At 40.7% G+C, this 18,271-nt stretch overlaps 1 protein-coding gene across 4 annotated transcripts; it reads right to left on the bottom strand.

Annotated features, from left to right (window-relative positions):
- Positions 1–250: 250 nt before the first annotated feature.
- On the bottom strand, positions 251–17,572 carry med25 (mediator complex subunit 25). Of its 4 annotated transcripts, none has more exons than XM_011477805.3 (20): positions 17,411–17,572; positions 16,724–16,857; positions 16,595–16,640; positions 16,376–16,500; positions 16,184–16,282; positions 15,031–15,151; positions 13,394–13,550; positions 11,584–11,699; positions 11,383–11,443; positions 10,995–11,197; positions 10,626–10,718; positions 8,165–8,250; positions 8,035–8,092; positions 7,851–7,958; positions 7,082–7,258; positions 3,570–3,686; positions 3,337–3,408; positions 2,040–2,210; positions 1,838–1,961; positions 251–737 (listed from the first exon to the last, which is right to left on the bottom strand). In XM_011477805.3, exons 2-20 carry the CDS (start codon positions 16,846–16,848, stop codon positions 634–636), a joined length of 2,163 nt encoding a protein of 720 aa, XP_011476107.1. In that variant the 5' UTR covers positions 16,849–16,857; positions 17,411–17,572; the 3' UTR covers positions 251–633. The 4 variants fall into 4 exon arrangements, with proteins under 4 accessions (XP_011476107.1, XP_011476108.1, XP_011476109.1 ...); XM_011477806.3 differs by having other exon boundaries at positions 1,838–1,958; XM_011477807.3 differs by lacking the exon at positions 3,337–3,408.
- Between the last annotated feature and the right edge of the window lie 699 nt (positions 17,573–18,271).

Raw genomic sequence — 18,271 nt, 5'->3', positions numbered from 1 at the left:
TATAGTGAGTCTGTGCCATGTGCGCATGCAGCCAGCCTGATTGTACATCTTGCCAATGGAAACATGGCCAACTGATGCCATCTGGTAGATCTACTTGGCACAGAGACGGCCTTTATGGTCCTGCGACATATTGGAGTAGTTAAAATTAACACTGTGACACTATTTGGCAGAGAAAGACAGTAAGCTATCTATAACGGAATCTTTTCCCGCATTCACCTTTTTCCTGCTGCAACCCAGCAAACAGCAAAACTGGCTCCTAGATTTTATTCTCAAAACAAGTTAATAGATAACAAAAAATATACATTTGTAAATTTTCAGCTGTAGTCAAATAAGAAAGAACAGTTTAGGTATCAAAGTATAAAACATAAAGAGGAGGAGTTTCCGGCGATGAAGTGCTTCCACTGTAAGAATCCAGTGTTTTAGCATGAAGGATTAGCGTGCTCACGGTTTGACCATTTACATGAAAATCTAATGCTCACATTGTCTGACCTTAATTAACTGACACTGCTTAGGCCTCTGGATAAAAAGGAGAAACTACTCATGATTCATTTCTTGATTACGACGAACATTTAAACCAAGAAAGAAACAGAGCAGATGTCTGAAGCAGGCGGCCGGAACTAAAACTGAAGTCCTTCAGATCAGATCCATGAGAAGGTCGTCCTCCATGGCGCTGGAGACTTGCTGCATCCCAGTCTGGGGCACGGGTCCTCTCTGCCCGCCGGCCATCAGCATCTGACCTGAACGCAGGAAAGTGGCAAAAACATTCCCGTCTTTAGCAAGAATCGGAGATTTTCCACTTGATTTTCTTGAAGTCCAACCAGCAGAAGCATTTGCTAATGGACTTACACTGTCTATCTCACTGTTTGTGAGAATGAACAAACCGCACACGTACAGATAAACCACGCAAAGAACACGTGAATCAACGTAGAACATGAACCGTGCGTGATTATTGATTTTGATTGATTTGATTTTTGATTTTATTGATTTATTTCAAGCATTGTAGTCAAAGCAATAAAGAATTTACACATATTTATCAAACTCATTACAGAAATGATGAAATGCATAGATTAAAAAGACAGAAAACAAAACAAAAATGTCACTTAAATCATATATGCTTAATTAAATACAGTGATAATTAACTGAGGTATAAGTAGAGTTTGACCACCATTATGACTGCACCATTATTGCGCAGTTTATGTGCAATTCATGAGTGATTCGTGCTTCAATTATGTAATTCAAATGAGATATGTGCGGCGTTTATATATACAAGTTATATGCGTGAAACGCCCGTTAGACTTACGTGGAGCGGTCGTGGAAAGCCATAAATTTGCATTCCGCAAAAATCGCGCACAACTGCGCAAGATTTCCGTAGCAATTGCACGTAAAATACGCAAAAACCGAGCCAAAACTTTGAACAGCTCAAAACCAAACCCACGGCGGACATCGACAAATGACTAAGACTTTACGTATATCACACATGCATCATGAAAGGCCAAAATGTCATAGGTGGAAAATGTGCAACATGTACGCAGTGGCAGCGTGACGCAGCTTTAAGTGCCGTCGAAGAGGCTTATGTAACTCTGGGGTACTACTGTACAAAAATGTTTTGTTGTTCTACACAATAAAAGCAGCATTTTTACAAAAACACTTCATTAAACTCACAAAAGATCTGCTTTCATTTGAAAAGTGACTATTTTTAAAACACCCTCATAAGATTTCTTCTAAAAAATGTTCGACATGTTAAATATTTTTATTTATAGCAATGTTTAGTCTTTTAGATAACCTCCATATTGACATTTGTGTGGGACTCTCCCCGTTGTGACGGCTGTTTGCTGACCTGGCATGGGTTGCCTCCACTGGCCTTGCATTTGAGCCCCCCCTCCTGGTGCTTGGTGGACCAACTGTTGTCCTAGGCCTTGGTGAGACATCATGCCCTGCATGTGAGGAACCCCTCCCTGCTGCTGGGACACAGACACAGACCCTCTCAGCTCAGAGTTTTCCTACAGGACAGGTGACGGAGTCCTTCCCTGCAGTCTTACTGGCTGCTGCTGGCTCAGGAGGAGACTGCGAAGCTGAGGGTTGGCTCCTGGGGTTGAGAGGCGAAGAATGGGACCCTGAGGCTGCGCCTGGGTATTCTGCACCATCTGATTGGGCGGAGCTCCACTAACCGCTGACTGCTGATTGGTTGGTCCAGCTGTTCTTATTGTCATCTGAGTGAACGGTTAGCAACACAGTTTTAATCTGCACATGAGAACATCTGAGAAATGTTGACCTGCAGAGAAATGACGCTGTAGAAGTAAATCATTCTGTAAGGTTAACGTTTGGCAGAAATCTGACTTTCAGCGGATTTTGGAAACAAAGTCTGAAGCTTGAACAGAATTTATCATCAGCGATTGTACACCTTAACCTAAAAACCTGAGGAGAAACTTCCGCTTTAGTCACATGCACTTCTATGGGGATGCTGCAGGTTTTTGGGTCGTTCGGGCCCGTAGAGGGTCATAGAGACCCCGCATCTTAGGAGGAGCGCAGGTGTGTCTTGCTGTTCCCTTAAGGGACGTCATAAAGTATTGGTAAGTATTTGCAAGGATAATGTAAGTTCCACGCACGTGTGGCGTTCAGGTGAAGCTGTCGTCTGCTGCCCTCATGCCTCTATAGTCGCTGGTAAGGTGCGAGTCCCGGCCCCTTACCGACCGCGCACAGATGTCGCACACACAGGGTGTGCATTTGATACGTGGGACGCCTGGAGGCCCACACAATCTACACTCTGATTGTCTAATTTCCTCATTTCTAACAGTCAGGCTGAAGCGGGGAGCGTGCACGTATCACGTGAAAAGCACTAACACGGCGCTTGCTCGGTCTACAGGATTTGGATAACATGAAAAATCCATACAACCCGCATGCGCCTCACCTACTTCCCCCTTGCGTGTTTGTTTAAGAGTTCGCTGGGAACAAAAAATGATGCATCAGCATTTTCACTCACAGGCTAACTGAACACCTTCAGAATTTCCTGCGGGTTTGACTCCCCGTATCCACCCATAAAGGGGCTGCTGGGACTTTCAACAAGCTTCAATCGTTTCCCATCTTAATCGATATTTAAATTGTAAAACCTCTGAATGGCACCAACATGTGAAGCCACAGGGTTGAACACATATTCTGAACACACAAACACACATGTTAGCTAAATATTCAGCAGTAAAGGCATGCGGTAGTAAAAACAGGCACTGAGATGGTAGTGACAGTCTGAAAAGGTTATATCAGAACTCAAAGAAATAAGAAAAAGTCCAGCCTGGTGGAATCGAAACGTGCTGAATTGTAAGGAATCTCTTTGCATCTCACCATGTTGTTTTGTCTCTGCTGCTCCTCCATAATGGAGACCTGACTAACAGGAGGCATGCCCACCACCACAGACTGGATGCAGCACAGGCCAGAGTGGTGGAAGCCAGAACGCAAAAATGAAGGTGAAGGAAAAAGAAGAGTTACCAGTCAAACATGCAGAAGTGCAAACGTGCAGAAGAAACCCGGTGTCCAGGAGCAGGCAGGCATCGCCAGCGCAGAGCCCTGTCATTTACCTGAGGCTGGACGTTACCGTGGGAAACGGGAATAGGACCAGGGGCCCTGTTAAGAAAGTTCTGGTTGGGGGGAACTTGACCAGGCTGCATTGGGCCCCCAGATGCACCCATTTGTTGCTAAATGACAAAAAACAACACAAACAAACAAATCAAAAAATCGTTTGGTCATTTTTTTGGTTCAGTTTCCTACTCTTAAAATTAGAAAAGCACCAGATTTATTTAAAGTTTTTTAACTAAAATAAGCTGAAATGACAAAGAACTACAGAAAACAATAATTTTCTTATATCTAACAGCAATCAGGGACTTTTTCTAGAGTTGGAAATAAAGAGTTAAATCCAAATTTAGTCTTCCAGGCATCTAATATTTGGAGTCTCCCTTCATGTTTTTCCATTGTTTGGTTGCTAAAAATACTCAACAACAGAAAACTAACTTTATGTACAGTAAATTATGATGCCATTCAATAAGTAGAAAATCGAATCATCCAATCACGCTCTGCCAGTAAACTGTCAGACTAAAACACAAACATTTAGGTCATTTTCATCCTTTTCCCTGTTGGATGCTCGTCATTCCCGATTTCAGATGACAGCAGAAAAACAACAGAAAGACTGAACAATCAATCACTGATCATTTGTGACCAAAACACAAAGCTGCTTCATCATTGGAGAGGAGGAACGTTTGGAGCTCCAGCCTCCAAAACCAGCTGCTGAGACTGAGATTCATGTTTGATGACTTCAAAGAAAAACCTTTGAGAAAAACACAACCGGATTAACGGAATTTAGAAAAAAACAACGTTGTCTTTCTTTAGGTCTTTACTTTTACTAAATTAAGACCAATGTGAGAATAACTTCTTCAAAGTTGGATCATCTTTTTACTTTATTTTCTTAATTTGAAAATCGGAATCATTCACAAAAGTTAAAATCAAAAGAATTTTCCTAAACTTAAAAGTGAAATGATGAAAAAGGAGAAACTGGATTTCAAATTTATTTACAGAAAATCTTGACTTTTTAAACTTCACTAGAGAAAAACAAATCTTATGTTTTATTTCTTAATGTTAATAATCAATTATTTTTTTGTTTTTAATTGTGTTCTCTGTGCAGGTTATTACAAGGTTATGTGTGAGACAGAATTCAACACATACATTCCTGGCATGGAGCTCAAATTCATGTGGGCAGGACAGTTGGCACAGAGCAACCCCGCCCCCCTTCCCCTCCTTGATGCTGAGGGTTCAGAGCAGGGAGCTAGTGGCCCGCCCAGCGTATTTTCTACGATCTCTTTCAATGCCATTTTTTTGCTCATTATTAATAACAATTTGTATAAAGAGATACTCAGCTAAATTCTCTTTATACATGTCCTCCATCATCAGAAAAACGCCAAAAACAGGATTTGGAGTACTGTATCTCATATCTCATCCTTACTCAACATTATAAACACAAACAGATTTTTAGTTTGAAAATGTTTATTTAAAAAAAAAAACACCCTTTCTTTTGCAGGAATAAATAGACTTTGTAGATCATGTATATTTAGAATTTGCATATTTGCTCTGTGTAATTGGCATTTACTGAGTCAAGAATGCTGAAGGTGCGTGAGGCTCCATTCTGCATTTCTTTGTTAGGGCAGCAAAAGCAAACACAAAGGGAAGAAGAGATTTCACTTGAAGCACCACCTGCAGAGGTGTTTGCCACCCCGGATTTCACGGTTAAAATGAAGTAAATCTGGGGGGGATATACACCGTCCACATGCGGCTGAACATGAATCACTGCAGCAGCATAAACGGAGGAGAAAACCTGTTGTTGTTCAGCAGGCTGCAGAAAGGGAAGCGGCCATTATTTGGGGAAAAAAAAAAAAGAGTTTATCTGCAAAGTCCCGTCTAGAAGCTGCTCCTGAGCTCCCTCTCCTCTGCAGTTGCTGTTGTGAACTGTGCGCCTCCCCACTGAGGAGGAGACAACAGGGGAAGGAGGGGGCTTCTCACACCACAGAGAAACTAATAGGACTCTGGGAAAAAGCAGTGTGATGAAACATCCCTTTTAGCCATCCGTCTCGCTGAATCACCCTGGGATTTTTGCAGATACATGGCATGTTCTCTGACTGACGGCAGCAGAGCGTTTAAGGCCTTTAGAGGAAGCCACAGAGCAGCAGCTTGTTTCTCTGTTCATGATTCAGCTGCTGTAACTCATACGATCCAGCATCGCTTTGGAGAAAAGAACATGCAGTTCCTAAATGTTGTTCAAGGAACTTTCCTGACAGAAACCTCAACAACTGGCCCCAACTCTAAATTTGAATCATATTAAGGTTGCTTTCTCGTTAGCAATGCGAAACAGACCGTGTGATGAAACACAAACCAGACTGCTTTACAACGACATAAAGCAGGATCAGCAAACAACGACTTATGATAGCAGAGGACGAGAAAGAACCTGATGCAACTCTTAAACCTGAGGAGAGCATCTTTCCTGTGGAGGGAAATGTGCAGCTTGTGTGGATGCTGCATTGTTTCCCAGTCATGCAGCTCCTCTCATCCGTGATGCAGTGGAGTGTTAATCCTGAGGAGACTCTCACAATCACCTCCTCTCTGGGGTTTCCGGTTTGCAGAGACTTCACTGAAATTTTTCCGTAATCGGTTGCGGCAGCGGAGCTTCTACTTCAGGGGGGTTGAACATGAAACATTCGTGTATTTATTATTTTTTTTTATAATTCCCTTATCAGGATTTGAAGATAGAAAACTTTCAACGGAAACATAACATTTTCTTTCCTTCATTACCTGAAAATTGAAGGATTTTTTTTGCTAAAATGACCGTCTATGGTTTACCCAGACGGGGATTTTAAACAATTTTTTGACTAATTCTGATACCCCCCCATTTTTAACTCTATATATAAAGAAATATAGTGGTCCCATATTTATTGCAGGGTTACATTCTAAAAATAACCTGCAATAACTGACATCTACAAAGAAAGATTACTAATTGTTGTAAAACTCCTCACTTCACACTTTAGGGACTTTTCTCAGACAAAAACCTTGTTTGAAATCTTAAAATTCAAATCTTCATAGAAAATGCGTCCAGTATTATTAAAAGGAAAACAAAGATTGATTGACAAGGTCAAAAGCCAATCAGGATGCAGAACCCAGTGCACTGTTTTGAAGAAAAAAGTGTAAATTGCAAATAAAAAAATTAGCCAAAAGGGAACCTCAATATATTGATGGGCCACTGTATTTTGAAATGTTGGCATTAAGGTTAATCACAATATAAAATATACAAGTATCATTGCACAATGTGGCTGAATGAATGTGCTTTTATTTTGACATGTTCATCCGTTCTCCTTCACACCAACTTTGATTTGAAAAAGTCTGCAGCAGCTGCCGTGCTGGAAAAATGAAATGTCAGTAACAATGCAGCGGACTGCTAAGAAGCTGCTCAGCTCCCTGGAGCTCCTCTCTAAATCCTCCTCATTATCACATCTTTTAGCTCCACCCACCCCCAAAATCCTTTCCCAGCCTCCCGCCCTCTCTGGCCACTCACCGCTCTGTGCTGCTGGACCTGCTTGTGGTTGGTGATGACCTGCCGGATGCCGTTGACGAAGCCGCTCTGGTCGTTGGGGATGAGGCCCATGAAAATTTTCTTCTTGGAGGAGTAGAGCAGCATCAGCACGCGGACTTCACAGGGGGAGGTGGTGTGGGGGAAGTGGACGCAGCCCGCCTGCAGAGGGCCACAGGGCAGATTAAGGCCCTGACATGGGAGCCGGCTTTAATTATGCGACAGGGCCCGGGCTTCGGGACATAACCTACTTCTGAGCTCCTCTGTCCAATCAAAAAATGTTGCAGGAATGCAAACAGTAGAAACTGAATTCAAGCTGCGCTTTAGAGCTCACCTACAGGAAATCCTCAGGTTTTTCCTGTTTCTTTAGAGGTTTTGGTGCACTAAAAAACCGACCAAAGGAAAAGGTCGAAGCTAAAAACAAAACAGATCTCACAAAAACCTTTGAGTTTTAATGAGATCAACACGACAAGGTTTTGTGTTCAGTCCACCTTGTGGACAGAAACAGGATTAACACTCCTAGAAAAGGATCCTTAACAGCCTCACTTCTTTAAATCATAAAAAAGGAAAAGAAACGCTCTCAATTAAATGCATTTCTCTAACAACATTTCAAAAAAATGCAAAACCTTTTGAGTGAATTCTAACAGAATACATGTTATCATTCAAAAGCTGCATGAAGGTTCTGTAAAACGGATAAACTGAGACCACGAATACAAAATGGAAAAGAGATGGAGAAGAGGCTCTGAAGACGTACAAAACCGTTTGCCATAATGCGATAGAGGCCTCTCAGCGAGTCCAGGTCTTTGTTTGTGAAGAGGAACTGAACCATTCGGGAGTTTCTGAACAGGGGACCTAAGGTGGTCTGCAGAAAGACAGAAGCAGACGATGAAGCTGAGAGCGAGGCTGAGACTGCAGACACCACCAAACGGCGAACTCACGAGTAACTGCTGTGGGATCAGCTGCATGATGAGCTTCTGTGGCCACTGTTCTGTGTTGCTGTTGAGAGAGAAACATGTCAGCAGCAACAAGCCACAGATGGAGTCGTGGTGTTTCTGCTTTGCTGCTCACAGATTTTCTCCTTGGTTAACGTGGACCTGACAGGGCAGGGAGCGGGTCAGTTTGGTGGCTGAATCCATAGACGAGGCTTTGGGTTTCTGTGGGAAGAAAAAGCAGAAGAAGTGAACATTAAAAACGTTCCTGAGGCCCAAACGAGGACGACAGTAATGTTTACACCAAAAGATTTAGTAGCAGAAGCAAAGAAAAAAAAAAGAAACGGAGGCTTCAAGTCACGCTGAGAGACCTGCAGCTGATCGCAGCTCTGGTCAGTCTTTTACCAGAGACCTCCATCAACATTTATTCCAACAAAGACACACGGGGCATTTATTAGAAGATGAAAGAAAGAAAACAACAAACAGGTGCTGACTAAAACCCAACCGGAAAGCTTGACAGATTAAGAAAAAAACTTTCAACATACTTTAGACACGACTGCAGTCTGTGGAAACTCCCAGCATGCTGGCATCTCTGGTTTAACCAACTACTATGTTCTCCAGATGAGTTTCAGATTCTCCATTTCAAGCCTTTCCAACATCACCAATAGCTCCAGCAAATAATCACGTCCAGAAGCTAAATGCAGGAAGATGATGAGCTAAATGCAGGAAGAAGTGGCAGATCAGGAGCGATGGCTCACGCTCCTCATGCGCCACGGTTGTTTGCGTCTTTCCACAGATGGAGCTCGTCCAGGGCTACTCATTCTTAGTCCAATTCATTTACCTGACTTCAATAATTCTGACAAACAGATGAGGAGGATCAGGCTGCTGCTGATGAGGAGAATTGATCCATCCTTGGCCACCATACAAAAGCATGAAGACCTCATGAGTGTCGCATAAAAGCCATCAACATCCATTTTCTGGGTTCAGCGCTGCAACTGTAAACTCCATTGACTTGACCTCATGCTAAACCAATACGAGCGGTGACGAGCAATGAATCAAAGTGTAGGGAAATCCATCTCGGGTGGTTATTAAGACTTATGACCTTGATGGGGCTCTGCAGGAAAAGAACCGGAAAGGCAATTAAGCAAAAGGAAAAAGCTTAGGCTCCAAAATTTGAGGAGAATTTTGTCTAAAAAGAAGAAAAAATGACCTAAAAACCTCTACTTGGAACCCAAAAATGTCATCCAGCAAACATGCTGCAGAAACCCTTTGCGTTTCTGCTGGCAGAAGCGCTCAAACCGTTTCACACATAATGTAACGTCTACCTCCATTCGTACCATTGACTGCACCATTAACCATTGACCACTGGACTGAGGGACTCCTCCCCCAATGGACTGAATGACTCCTCCCCCCGGTGTTGAAACAGGAAGTGGTTCCAAGAAGCTAAAATCTCACAGCCTTCCATTCAGAAATAAACAGCTATTACTTAGTCATCATATTAGTCAGAATGCTCTGATACAGTTTCTCAACATGTTCTTGATAATCCTAATACATTTTTTATGATATTTTTTTATTGCAGGTTATTTAAAGAATAAACTGACCAATCAGATGCCGACTCAGACTGACTGACCAATCTCTGCTCACTGACGTTATCTGGCTCCAACATGGCAGCTGAATTGACTTTATTTGGTGGGAGCCGGAAGCTATGTCGATGATTTGTACCCACAGCTAGAGCTGTGACGGTGTGGGAATTTTGATCGCCGCGGTGATAAAGCACCAATAGTCGCGGTGTCTGGACTCTTGCGACCCCCCACCCCCACGCCAAACACAAAATCCTACAGCGGGCATCGCGCATCCAAGAACGCACGCAGCTTGTAATGGAAATGAATACAAGGGAAATTCCCCCAGGAGCCTTTGACGTTTGAACACAGGACTCGCAGAAAAAGTAAATTTTAGCAAAGATGAATGTGTTTTTTGTAGTTTAAATCACGCACCATGTGTAGAACTTAAAAAAAACAACATAGAAATGAGGTGATAAGATGATCATCGCGGTGATGCGGTTATCGTCACACCCCTCCCTACCCACAACCATCGATTTGGTCTGAGGTCAGAGGTCATGGGCATCCTGACTTCTAAAGACACTTTTGATCTCCAAAGGCAAAGACAGGAGCAGGTTAGGAACCGCAGCGAGCGGCTAAGACCAGAAAACCCAACTTAAGTTCAAACAAGATCACAAAAAGCTGAACAGGAAGTTGCCAGGATTAAAGACTCGTCTTCTGCAGTTCCATATTTGGACTGTGAGTCAAAAAGGAGATAAACAGCATGAATTCATTTAGGTGCCATAAAGTCACATCTTTGCTCATCATTCTGATGGTTATTTAACCTTAAGCTTTAGAGGCGTGTCTTCACAAAATAAAAACAACTTAAAACCTTTCAGGACTCATTTACTTTGCACAATCCAACATGCAAAGACTTTTCTTTTAGGCGTACAAATATTTATGCTGACACATCTTTATTTACCTGGGAACAGGTTAAAAAGTATTTTTCCTGCAAAATGATAAACAAACTGAATTTCCTCTGTGTGATGTTATGTTTTTTACCTCTTGCCACTCCAGGACGCCGGTCCACGCCACGACTTTGTTTGCCACACTGGAGGGCTGTACAATGGAATTTGCATTTCCTTGACCGGCAGCCTTAAAAAAAAAAAAGAAGTTTGGGAATTTAATTCCACAGGAAAACATCAAACGGTCAGAAAATAATAACTTTCCGACAATTTTATCAAATATTTTCATTTTCTTTTAAAAGTCAAATCTGATCTGGGTGGAAGAAGCCAACGCTCCCGTCTTGTTTGGATGCCTCTGCAGATCAGCACATAAGAGCTGACTGAGCAGCCGATACTAATGAGAACGACTGACACCAATGGGGGAGTCACAACCACCTCACTGGGACACTGGTTTATCCTCTTTTACCATGTTGGGCTGCCCTGATGGCGCCGTGGGCTGGTTGGCCGATTGCTGTTGCTGAAGCGGCGCCTGAGGCTGCTGGCTGAGTGTCGGCTGTCCCGGGGGCGGCACCAGCTGATTGGGGGGAACCTGATGGGGCATCGGTGGCACGGCTTGTGTGGGACCTGCTGATATGTTGGGTGGATTCATCTTTGGTTGAGAAACGTGTGCTGGAGGACAACAAGAAAACAAAGACTCTTTAAGGAAACAGAAAACTTTGACCTCGAGGTGAGGCGGTTGTTGCTTGTAAATGTTTAAAATGTAAAAACACGAAGGGTAAGATTGTCTTACACACACAGCCTGAACAAAAGGACAAATGCGCATAAGCTGCTGCTCATAAATCCAGTTTACTTACTGCGTTTATTGTAGGATTGCTCCACGGTCATCGGTGGAGCCACCTGAGCGTTGGGAAAATTCTGACAGAAAGCAGATTAAAGGCAGACAGTGCTGAGTTTTTCCAGAGGAACACAAACACTACATCCTGAGTCAAAGCCAAAAGCAGGTAGTGGGAATTAGCCTGCAGGGAAAACAGCGCTGGTGGCTGCTTGCCCATTACCTGTGCATTGTGGTTGGGGTTTGTGGGTGGAGGGGCCTGCGAAGCACCAACAGGGTAGGTGCCAGGCAGAGGGGGGAGGACAGGTTTGAGCGGCCCGGGTCCTCCACCCGAGGAAACTGAAATTATGAAGAAAAAAAAACAAAACATTAACGGCAGCTTTGCTTTATTCAAAAGTCTGTTAACATCCTTTCCTGAAATTGTATGTTGGTAAGAAGCTTAGCAGACCGCTGCTGCCAAAACTGCTAAGCTACAAAGCAGCAGAGTTCCCAAAAGTTATTACAGGAAACACACAAACGTCCTAATGTAAAGTCTTTTCAACGACCTCTTCCTGCCGTCAGTAAACAGCACAGCATTAACAGAAAAAGTACAAAGTTAAACAACAGGAAACTGAAATCTGTCAAAAACACGAACAGATGACACAAATTTAACTTCGCAGAACTTTTGAAGAAAACCACCAAGTGTTAAGACACGAACGTGGATGCTGGACCCAACGGTGTCAGGATGTGCCTCCATGTCCTCGGTTAGTTTCACTGGACTAACTTTGTTTGAATACAATCATACATTTATTCAGACTGCACTAAAAAACAGGGAGAAAATGGCGTTTCCAACAAAAGCACAACACCTTAATTCAACCCAAGGCTAAGATGGAGCAAACTCCTCCACACCCACCCACACCCACACATTCATTCATTTATTTGTCTTTGCATCATTTATGCACATTGAGATTTAGAGGGTAACAAGACATAAAGACTGTGCTGCAATCAGATGGAAGGTGTCTAATGCTTTAAAATGTCCAATCACGCTGCCGAGACGTCCATTTGGCTATAAATAAACAAAAGTAATAAAGAACTTAAAGAGCCGCTCTAATCATCTTTTAATCTATTTTTAAATTCTCAATTATGCCGTTTTTAGACTCAAAAAAAACCTGTGTCGTTTTCTAGGATGTAGTTTCTTCAGAGTGGCAGGTGTTCATTTGAAATTGACCTCTGACTTGTAGAGAGGTCTGGTGCAGACCCCTACATCCATCTGTTCATCTACTGCTAGTTTACAGCCCCTCTCACCCCTGACCTAACATTTGCAGTGCAACAAAAATGGCGAGCAATATCGGAGCTATCCATCCGTACCGGTTGGAGCCAGATTCCAGGTCAGATGAGGAAAACAAAGACGTTCATGGATCTATTAGTCTGCAAGTGGATGCATCAGAATGGAGAGGGAGCTGGTTATTTTCTACAACACAAACATCTCCTCCTGATTCACAAATACTAAATAGATTAAATATATTGATGTAAATGTGTTACTTTAGAAATACTTCAAGCTTAATTTTCTTCATCTAGCTCCTCCATCATCAGGAAAATGCCACATAATATGTTAAAACCACCAAAAACCTGATTTTAATTGGAGTGGGTCTTTAACAAAGTTATCCAATAAACTTATAATGCGAGGTAATGTTAAGCACATCCATTCCAAATAATCAAAGTCATGAAACATCTGAAACATCTGTATGGACACAGCCCTTCTCTGAATGAACAAGGACATCCTGTTTTTGAATGTCAGGACTCAGTTTGTCTCCAAACGCGGAAATCTTCAACATTGCTTATTTTCAAGGGCATTTTCCCTGAAAGCGGGCACGATTTTTCTTTCTCCTAAAATTGTGACAGTTTTATGATCTTTAATAGCTGATGTTAGAGAATAAAGAAACTCGTCACTCTAATGAAAGCTTGCAGACGCATAACCTTGTAGCTCGGTGCATTACAAAAAGACTGACGGGTCAGGGAAGTGCACAAACGGCGCCCTCTGTGTGGTTTCTCACCAGGAAGTGAGATGCCTCTGATGAGCACCATGTGAAAGGGGTCCTGGCTGTAGTCAGGGAGGGGCTCGACCGCCCCGTTCAGCGGTGACGCTCTTTCAAACAAAGACCTCAGAGCGGGGAGCTTTCGAGGCGCCACCACAGAAAAGTGGATTCCTCTCTAAAGAAATATACAACATACATTCAATTAAAAACACCATCACTTCACTCTTTATGCTCTAAATTCTCTTGGGGGGTTAAATAGCTCTGCAGTGTACTAACTAGGATTATGAAGAATAATGTTTAGTCTTTATGTAACAAGTCCGAAAAGTCCTACATACATATTTAATAAACGAGTCTATTTGGCAAATTGTAACATTTATTTTTTATCCTTAGCTTCAGAATTATATTTCTAGAAGCCTAAATGTCCCGCAGTTTCTTTGCACATTTCCCTGTTTACATATTTCATCTTTTTTAATTTGTTAATTAGAAGGGGTTCATCTACTTAAATGATGAATACATTTTTTTTCTAGTCCAAAGAAATCGCTCCGTCTGAGGAAAGTTGCTAACGGAATCAACCGACAGCATTTTAAGACAGTTTCAAAATGAAATAAACCGATTTTATCGATAATGGAAAACGCCATTTGGGTTGAGGCGCAGTAGGTTGATGTGCATCACTGCAGACAACACACATGTGACGACGATCATTCCAGTCCAATGTGTGGAAACACTTTGAAATTACTAAAGTCATGTGACCAAACAGTGTCTAGAATGTTCTAATCTTGTTCCCTTTGGATTCTTTGGATGTGGAAAAACAACAGTCGGCTGAACTTTAGGAAACTCAAATGTGAATGGATTTGCCAATAATTCTTGTTTACTTGTTTGTTTGTACTCATATTTAATTGACACTTGATTATCTTGAATATTGACTAAATTGTTTCAGCAAATCCGCAAACTGAGAGGGCAGCTTGGGTTGTTTCTTTAGTTATTTGCTACTTTCACAACCGTTTTCTTTGCTGTCCACTTTTCTTCCCATTGGTTAATCAGCTTCATGAACTCGTACAAAATAAATTTATTTTACTTTGATTCTTTTTAGTTAAAAACAAAAACAAAAAAAAAACACACACAAAACAACGGAATGAACTGCGTCGCATTTATAAGACAGACCCTGTCAACCCATCGGCTCCTCAGAAAGCTTCAGTAGGAAAGTCGCCTCAACAATATTAGAAAGTTTTGCTTTCACAGCCTCATGGATGTGAAAGTCAGTGTAAAAATATTGTAATAGAATGACAGCAATTGAAATTGCATTGAGATTTTCTTCTTTTTGGTTTGTAGTTGTAAAATATTCTTAAAAGAATGCTGTTCAGACAGACTAAACAATTGGTTTGAATGAGAAGATATTAATTCCTATTCAAAAAAATCTATTTCAAATATAATATATTGTGACAATAATTGGAAAAACTGAAGATTTGAAAACAATTCTGGGGAGGGAAATCTTAGGACATCATCGCTTAGACTAGTTAGTTGGACGGTCAATTTGATGGACGGATTAATTCATTGAAAATTCCCCCTTAAATCTGAAATATTCCCATAATAAAAAAGGAGAAATGCCACAACTCATAGAACTGAACAAAATTAAAAACCACAGTAGAAAAACTCACATCTCTGATGATTTTGGCCAGGCTTTCCGCTGTGCATCCGGTGTAGCTGACGCTCTCCACAGCAGGAAGCAGATACGGAGGAGAATTACACAGAAGCACGCAGACCTTATGTGTTTGACCTCTGCAGTGACACACGCAGACAGAAACAAGAACAATGACTGTTAAAAATCCTTCACAGTATGTTTAGAATACTGTAAAAGTCAACATCAGACATTGGAAGTCTACGTTCTCCCCATTTACCGTGAAAAAAACTTGTTTAGACAAAACTTAAAAAGTAGTCAGTGATGTCTTAAGCAGGGATCTGCAACACGAGGCTCCAGAGCCAAACTGCTCCATTCTGGCTCTTTGGTTGTGATAAATATCGTAGCATTGATTTAAATGTAGTTTCTTAGATTTTTGGCTAAAATGCTCCTATAACAATAAAAAATGAAAACGGCCTTATGTTTCTCCCAGAATGCACACATTTCAAACACTCAGCAAATTACATGTGTTCTTAAAAACATTGTAATCCTTTAAGTATGTTTATTATTGGGATATACTTAAAACAAATTATGTTACGCTGCAAAATAATGTTTAATAACTGCCCAGAGGGGGAAAGAGAAAGACATGTATATACTTTTATACATGGCTCTCAGACCATGATATTTATCTTCAGGTTATATTACTAAGCTTGGAAAAGGGCGATGACACACCAAAGTAGACTTATATAAAACAAAAGAAAAAGCCTTTGTTGATTTACATTGTATAACATTTTCTTTGAAGTATATTTACGGCAGCAGATGTGTCTTTATTTTTTTAAAAGTGTCCACTTTTCTCAGGAGGAAAAAACAAATTCATGTGAATTGAATAAAATGCTATCATTTATTTTTTCCCTATTGTTTTTATTTAAGTCAAAATAGCTTAATTAATATATATATATCAAAAAAAGAAAGCAACAAATACAAAGGAGTTTTGAATTTTTCTAGAGGGTGAAACAAGACTTCGGAGCTGCTGCTGTTTTTGTCAATGGGAAACTGGCCTGAATGGCTTTTTTAGTGTTAAAGGTTGCAGACCCTGGTTTAAACAAAAGTTAGGGAGCTAAAATGTACTTTAACTTTTATTTTAATAAACACAGAACAATGTTTTAAACATCTTAGACGAAATGATACCTTACATTTGCTCCCTCATTTTTTTAAAGTCGTCAAAGAGCTGCAAGGCCACAGAAAGGCCTTCTGCAATCAGGCTGCAGCTTTCTGCTCCACCACCCATGAACCTGCAGGAAAACACCCATCACATCTTTCAAGAAATTCATGGGAGTTTTAGACAAGATCCCTATCTGCTTTTTTAATAAATGTAGCCAAGTTACTGGATGCTGTCGATCCATGAAACAAACTCGTAGGCAGAGCTGGTTGGTGCGTGACACTGAACGTAGGATTCAGGAGCACAGTCCACTGTGTTGAACACCACCAGACCATACTGTGTTCCACCATACTAGGAAGAAAAACAGATGTCACTTATTATTACAAAACGGGACTAAAATAGTTTAAAAAACTGAAATACTAACAAAAACAGAAATTACACTCACGTCTCCACCAAAATCTGTTTCTGCTGGGGGCCCTCCATTAAAATATCTAGAAAAAAAGAAATAAGATATTTACTGTTTTAATGTATGAGCAGCTCACTCTGTAAAGTCTGCACATCTTCTGCTTCTTACTCAATAGCTGGAAGGATGTAGTTTTTTCTCAGTGATTCAAAGTACGGTCCCAGGTTTGCCGTCCCTTCGATGACAAAAACCACATCGGCCACCTGGTTGGAGCCAGGTTTACTGGGCGGCTCCATGTCCACAACCTGGACGTGTGGGAGACACGGGAAAAGGGGAAATAAGGGTGGTATCATGGAGCAAAACACACAAAATACTTTATTTTCCTCTACAGGCGGTACTTGGTGAAATATTAATATATAAACATGTGTGATGATTATTTCAATGAAATTCAAGCTTTGAAATGTCACAATTAATGGATTCTCTAACCATCAGACAGAGTGAGCATCTAAAATGTTTCTCTTCATCACATCTTCATTATGTGTTAACTTGAAATAAAACGTCATGATTTGGCATATTGTAAACAATTTAAAAACGGAGAGCAGGAACAAACAAACAAAGCCGTGTGTGTGTACCGTTTGTTTAAAATGTCTCTCTAGCTTAAAACATGACAACGAATAATCTAACAATTCAACTATGATTATTATTAATTACGCGTTTATGTAACTGAGGCAGTTTATGAAAAGGAAACCACCGGCTGTAAACATTAGCCGGCTTAGCAAGCATGGAAAAAAGACTAAATAAATAATACGACTGGAAAAGCCTTTACTGTAATTCAAGAAGAAATGAGACACAACTAACCTGATAGTGAACACCTATTATTCCTTAAATATGAGATTTACTAAACCGAAATATAGGCAGTTGTTTACAAAAAAAAATTAAACCATAGCACAAAACCGCATATACGTTTGTTTTATTTTACAAGGAAGTGACGCAATGAAAATTCAATGGAGACGCTTCCTCTTCGTTGAATATAATGTGCAGATAGGATGTCTCTGAGCGCACTGCTGCCCCCTAGCGTTGAGTCATTCCTAGTGAAACAGCACTGTGGTAATAAATAAATAAAATATAAATAAATTAATAATAATAATAGTAATAATAATAAAATGAAAATCCCATGTAAAAGAGACCAAATTGCGCTTTATTTTCAATCATTTGGTAACAACGAGGTGTTGCTGAAATAACTGGTAAAAACAATAAAGTTCTTTTTTGGCGTAATAATAAGAGAAGCTATTTGTTAATAGATTTTAAAGTTATTATTCCAGATTTTTATTTTAGGTAATGTGTAAGTCAAACCAGTAAAGTCCTCTATGTTCATTTTCACCATATATCAGTGATAAATGAGATTTTTGAAGTCATAACCATTTTAATGTCTTTTCAACAGCAGGTAACTATGAAGTTCACTATAATGCGAATAAAACCTTTAGATTCAGATTAGCCAGCTACATACATTTAAGCTTCAATTGGACCAATTAATGCTTAGAGTTTTCAGCTCTGAATTCAGTTCAAACCTTATAACCAAATGCATTTCAATAAAGTGGTTACCTTTTGGAATAGTCAGAAGAAATATGTGCTTCTGGATGAGCCTAAAACAATAAAAACATTGGAGGCAGAATGAGCAGAGGACCAACAGGAAGTTCCAAAATTAATTAATTTTGATGT

This window comes from Oryzias latipes, chromosome 8 (assembly GCF_053564925.1).
Source record: "Oryzias latipes strain Hd-rR chromosome 8, Olatipes_Hd-rR_3.1".
Taxonomy (NCBI): Eukaryota; Metazoa; Chordata; class Actinopteri; order Beloniformes; family Adrianichthyidae; genus Oryzias; species Oryzias latipes.
Note: the sequence above shows the minus strand (reverse complement) of the source record. Positions and strands in the feature narration are given on the sequence as shown.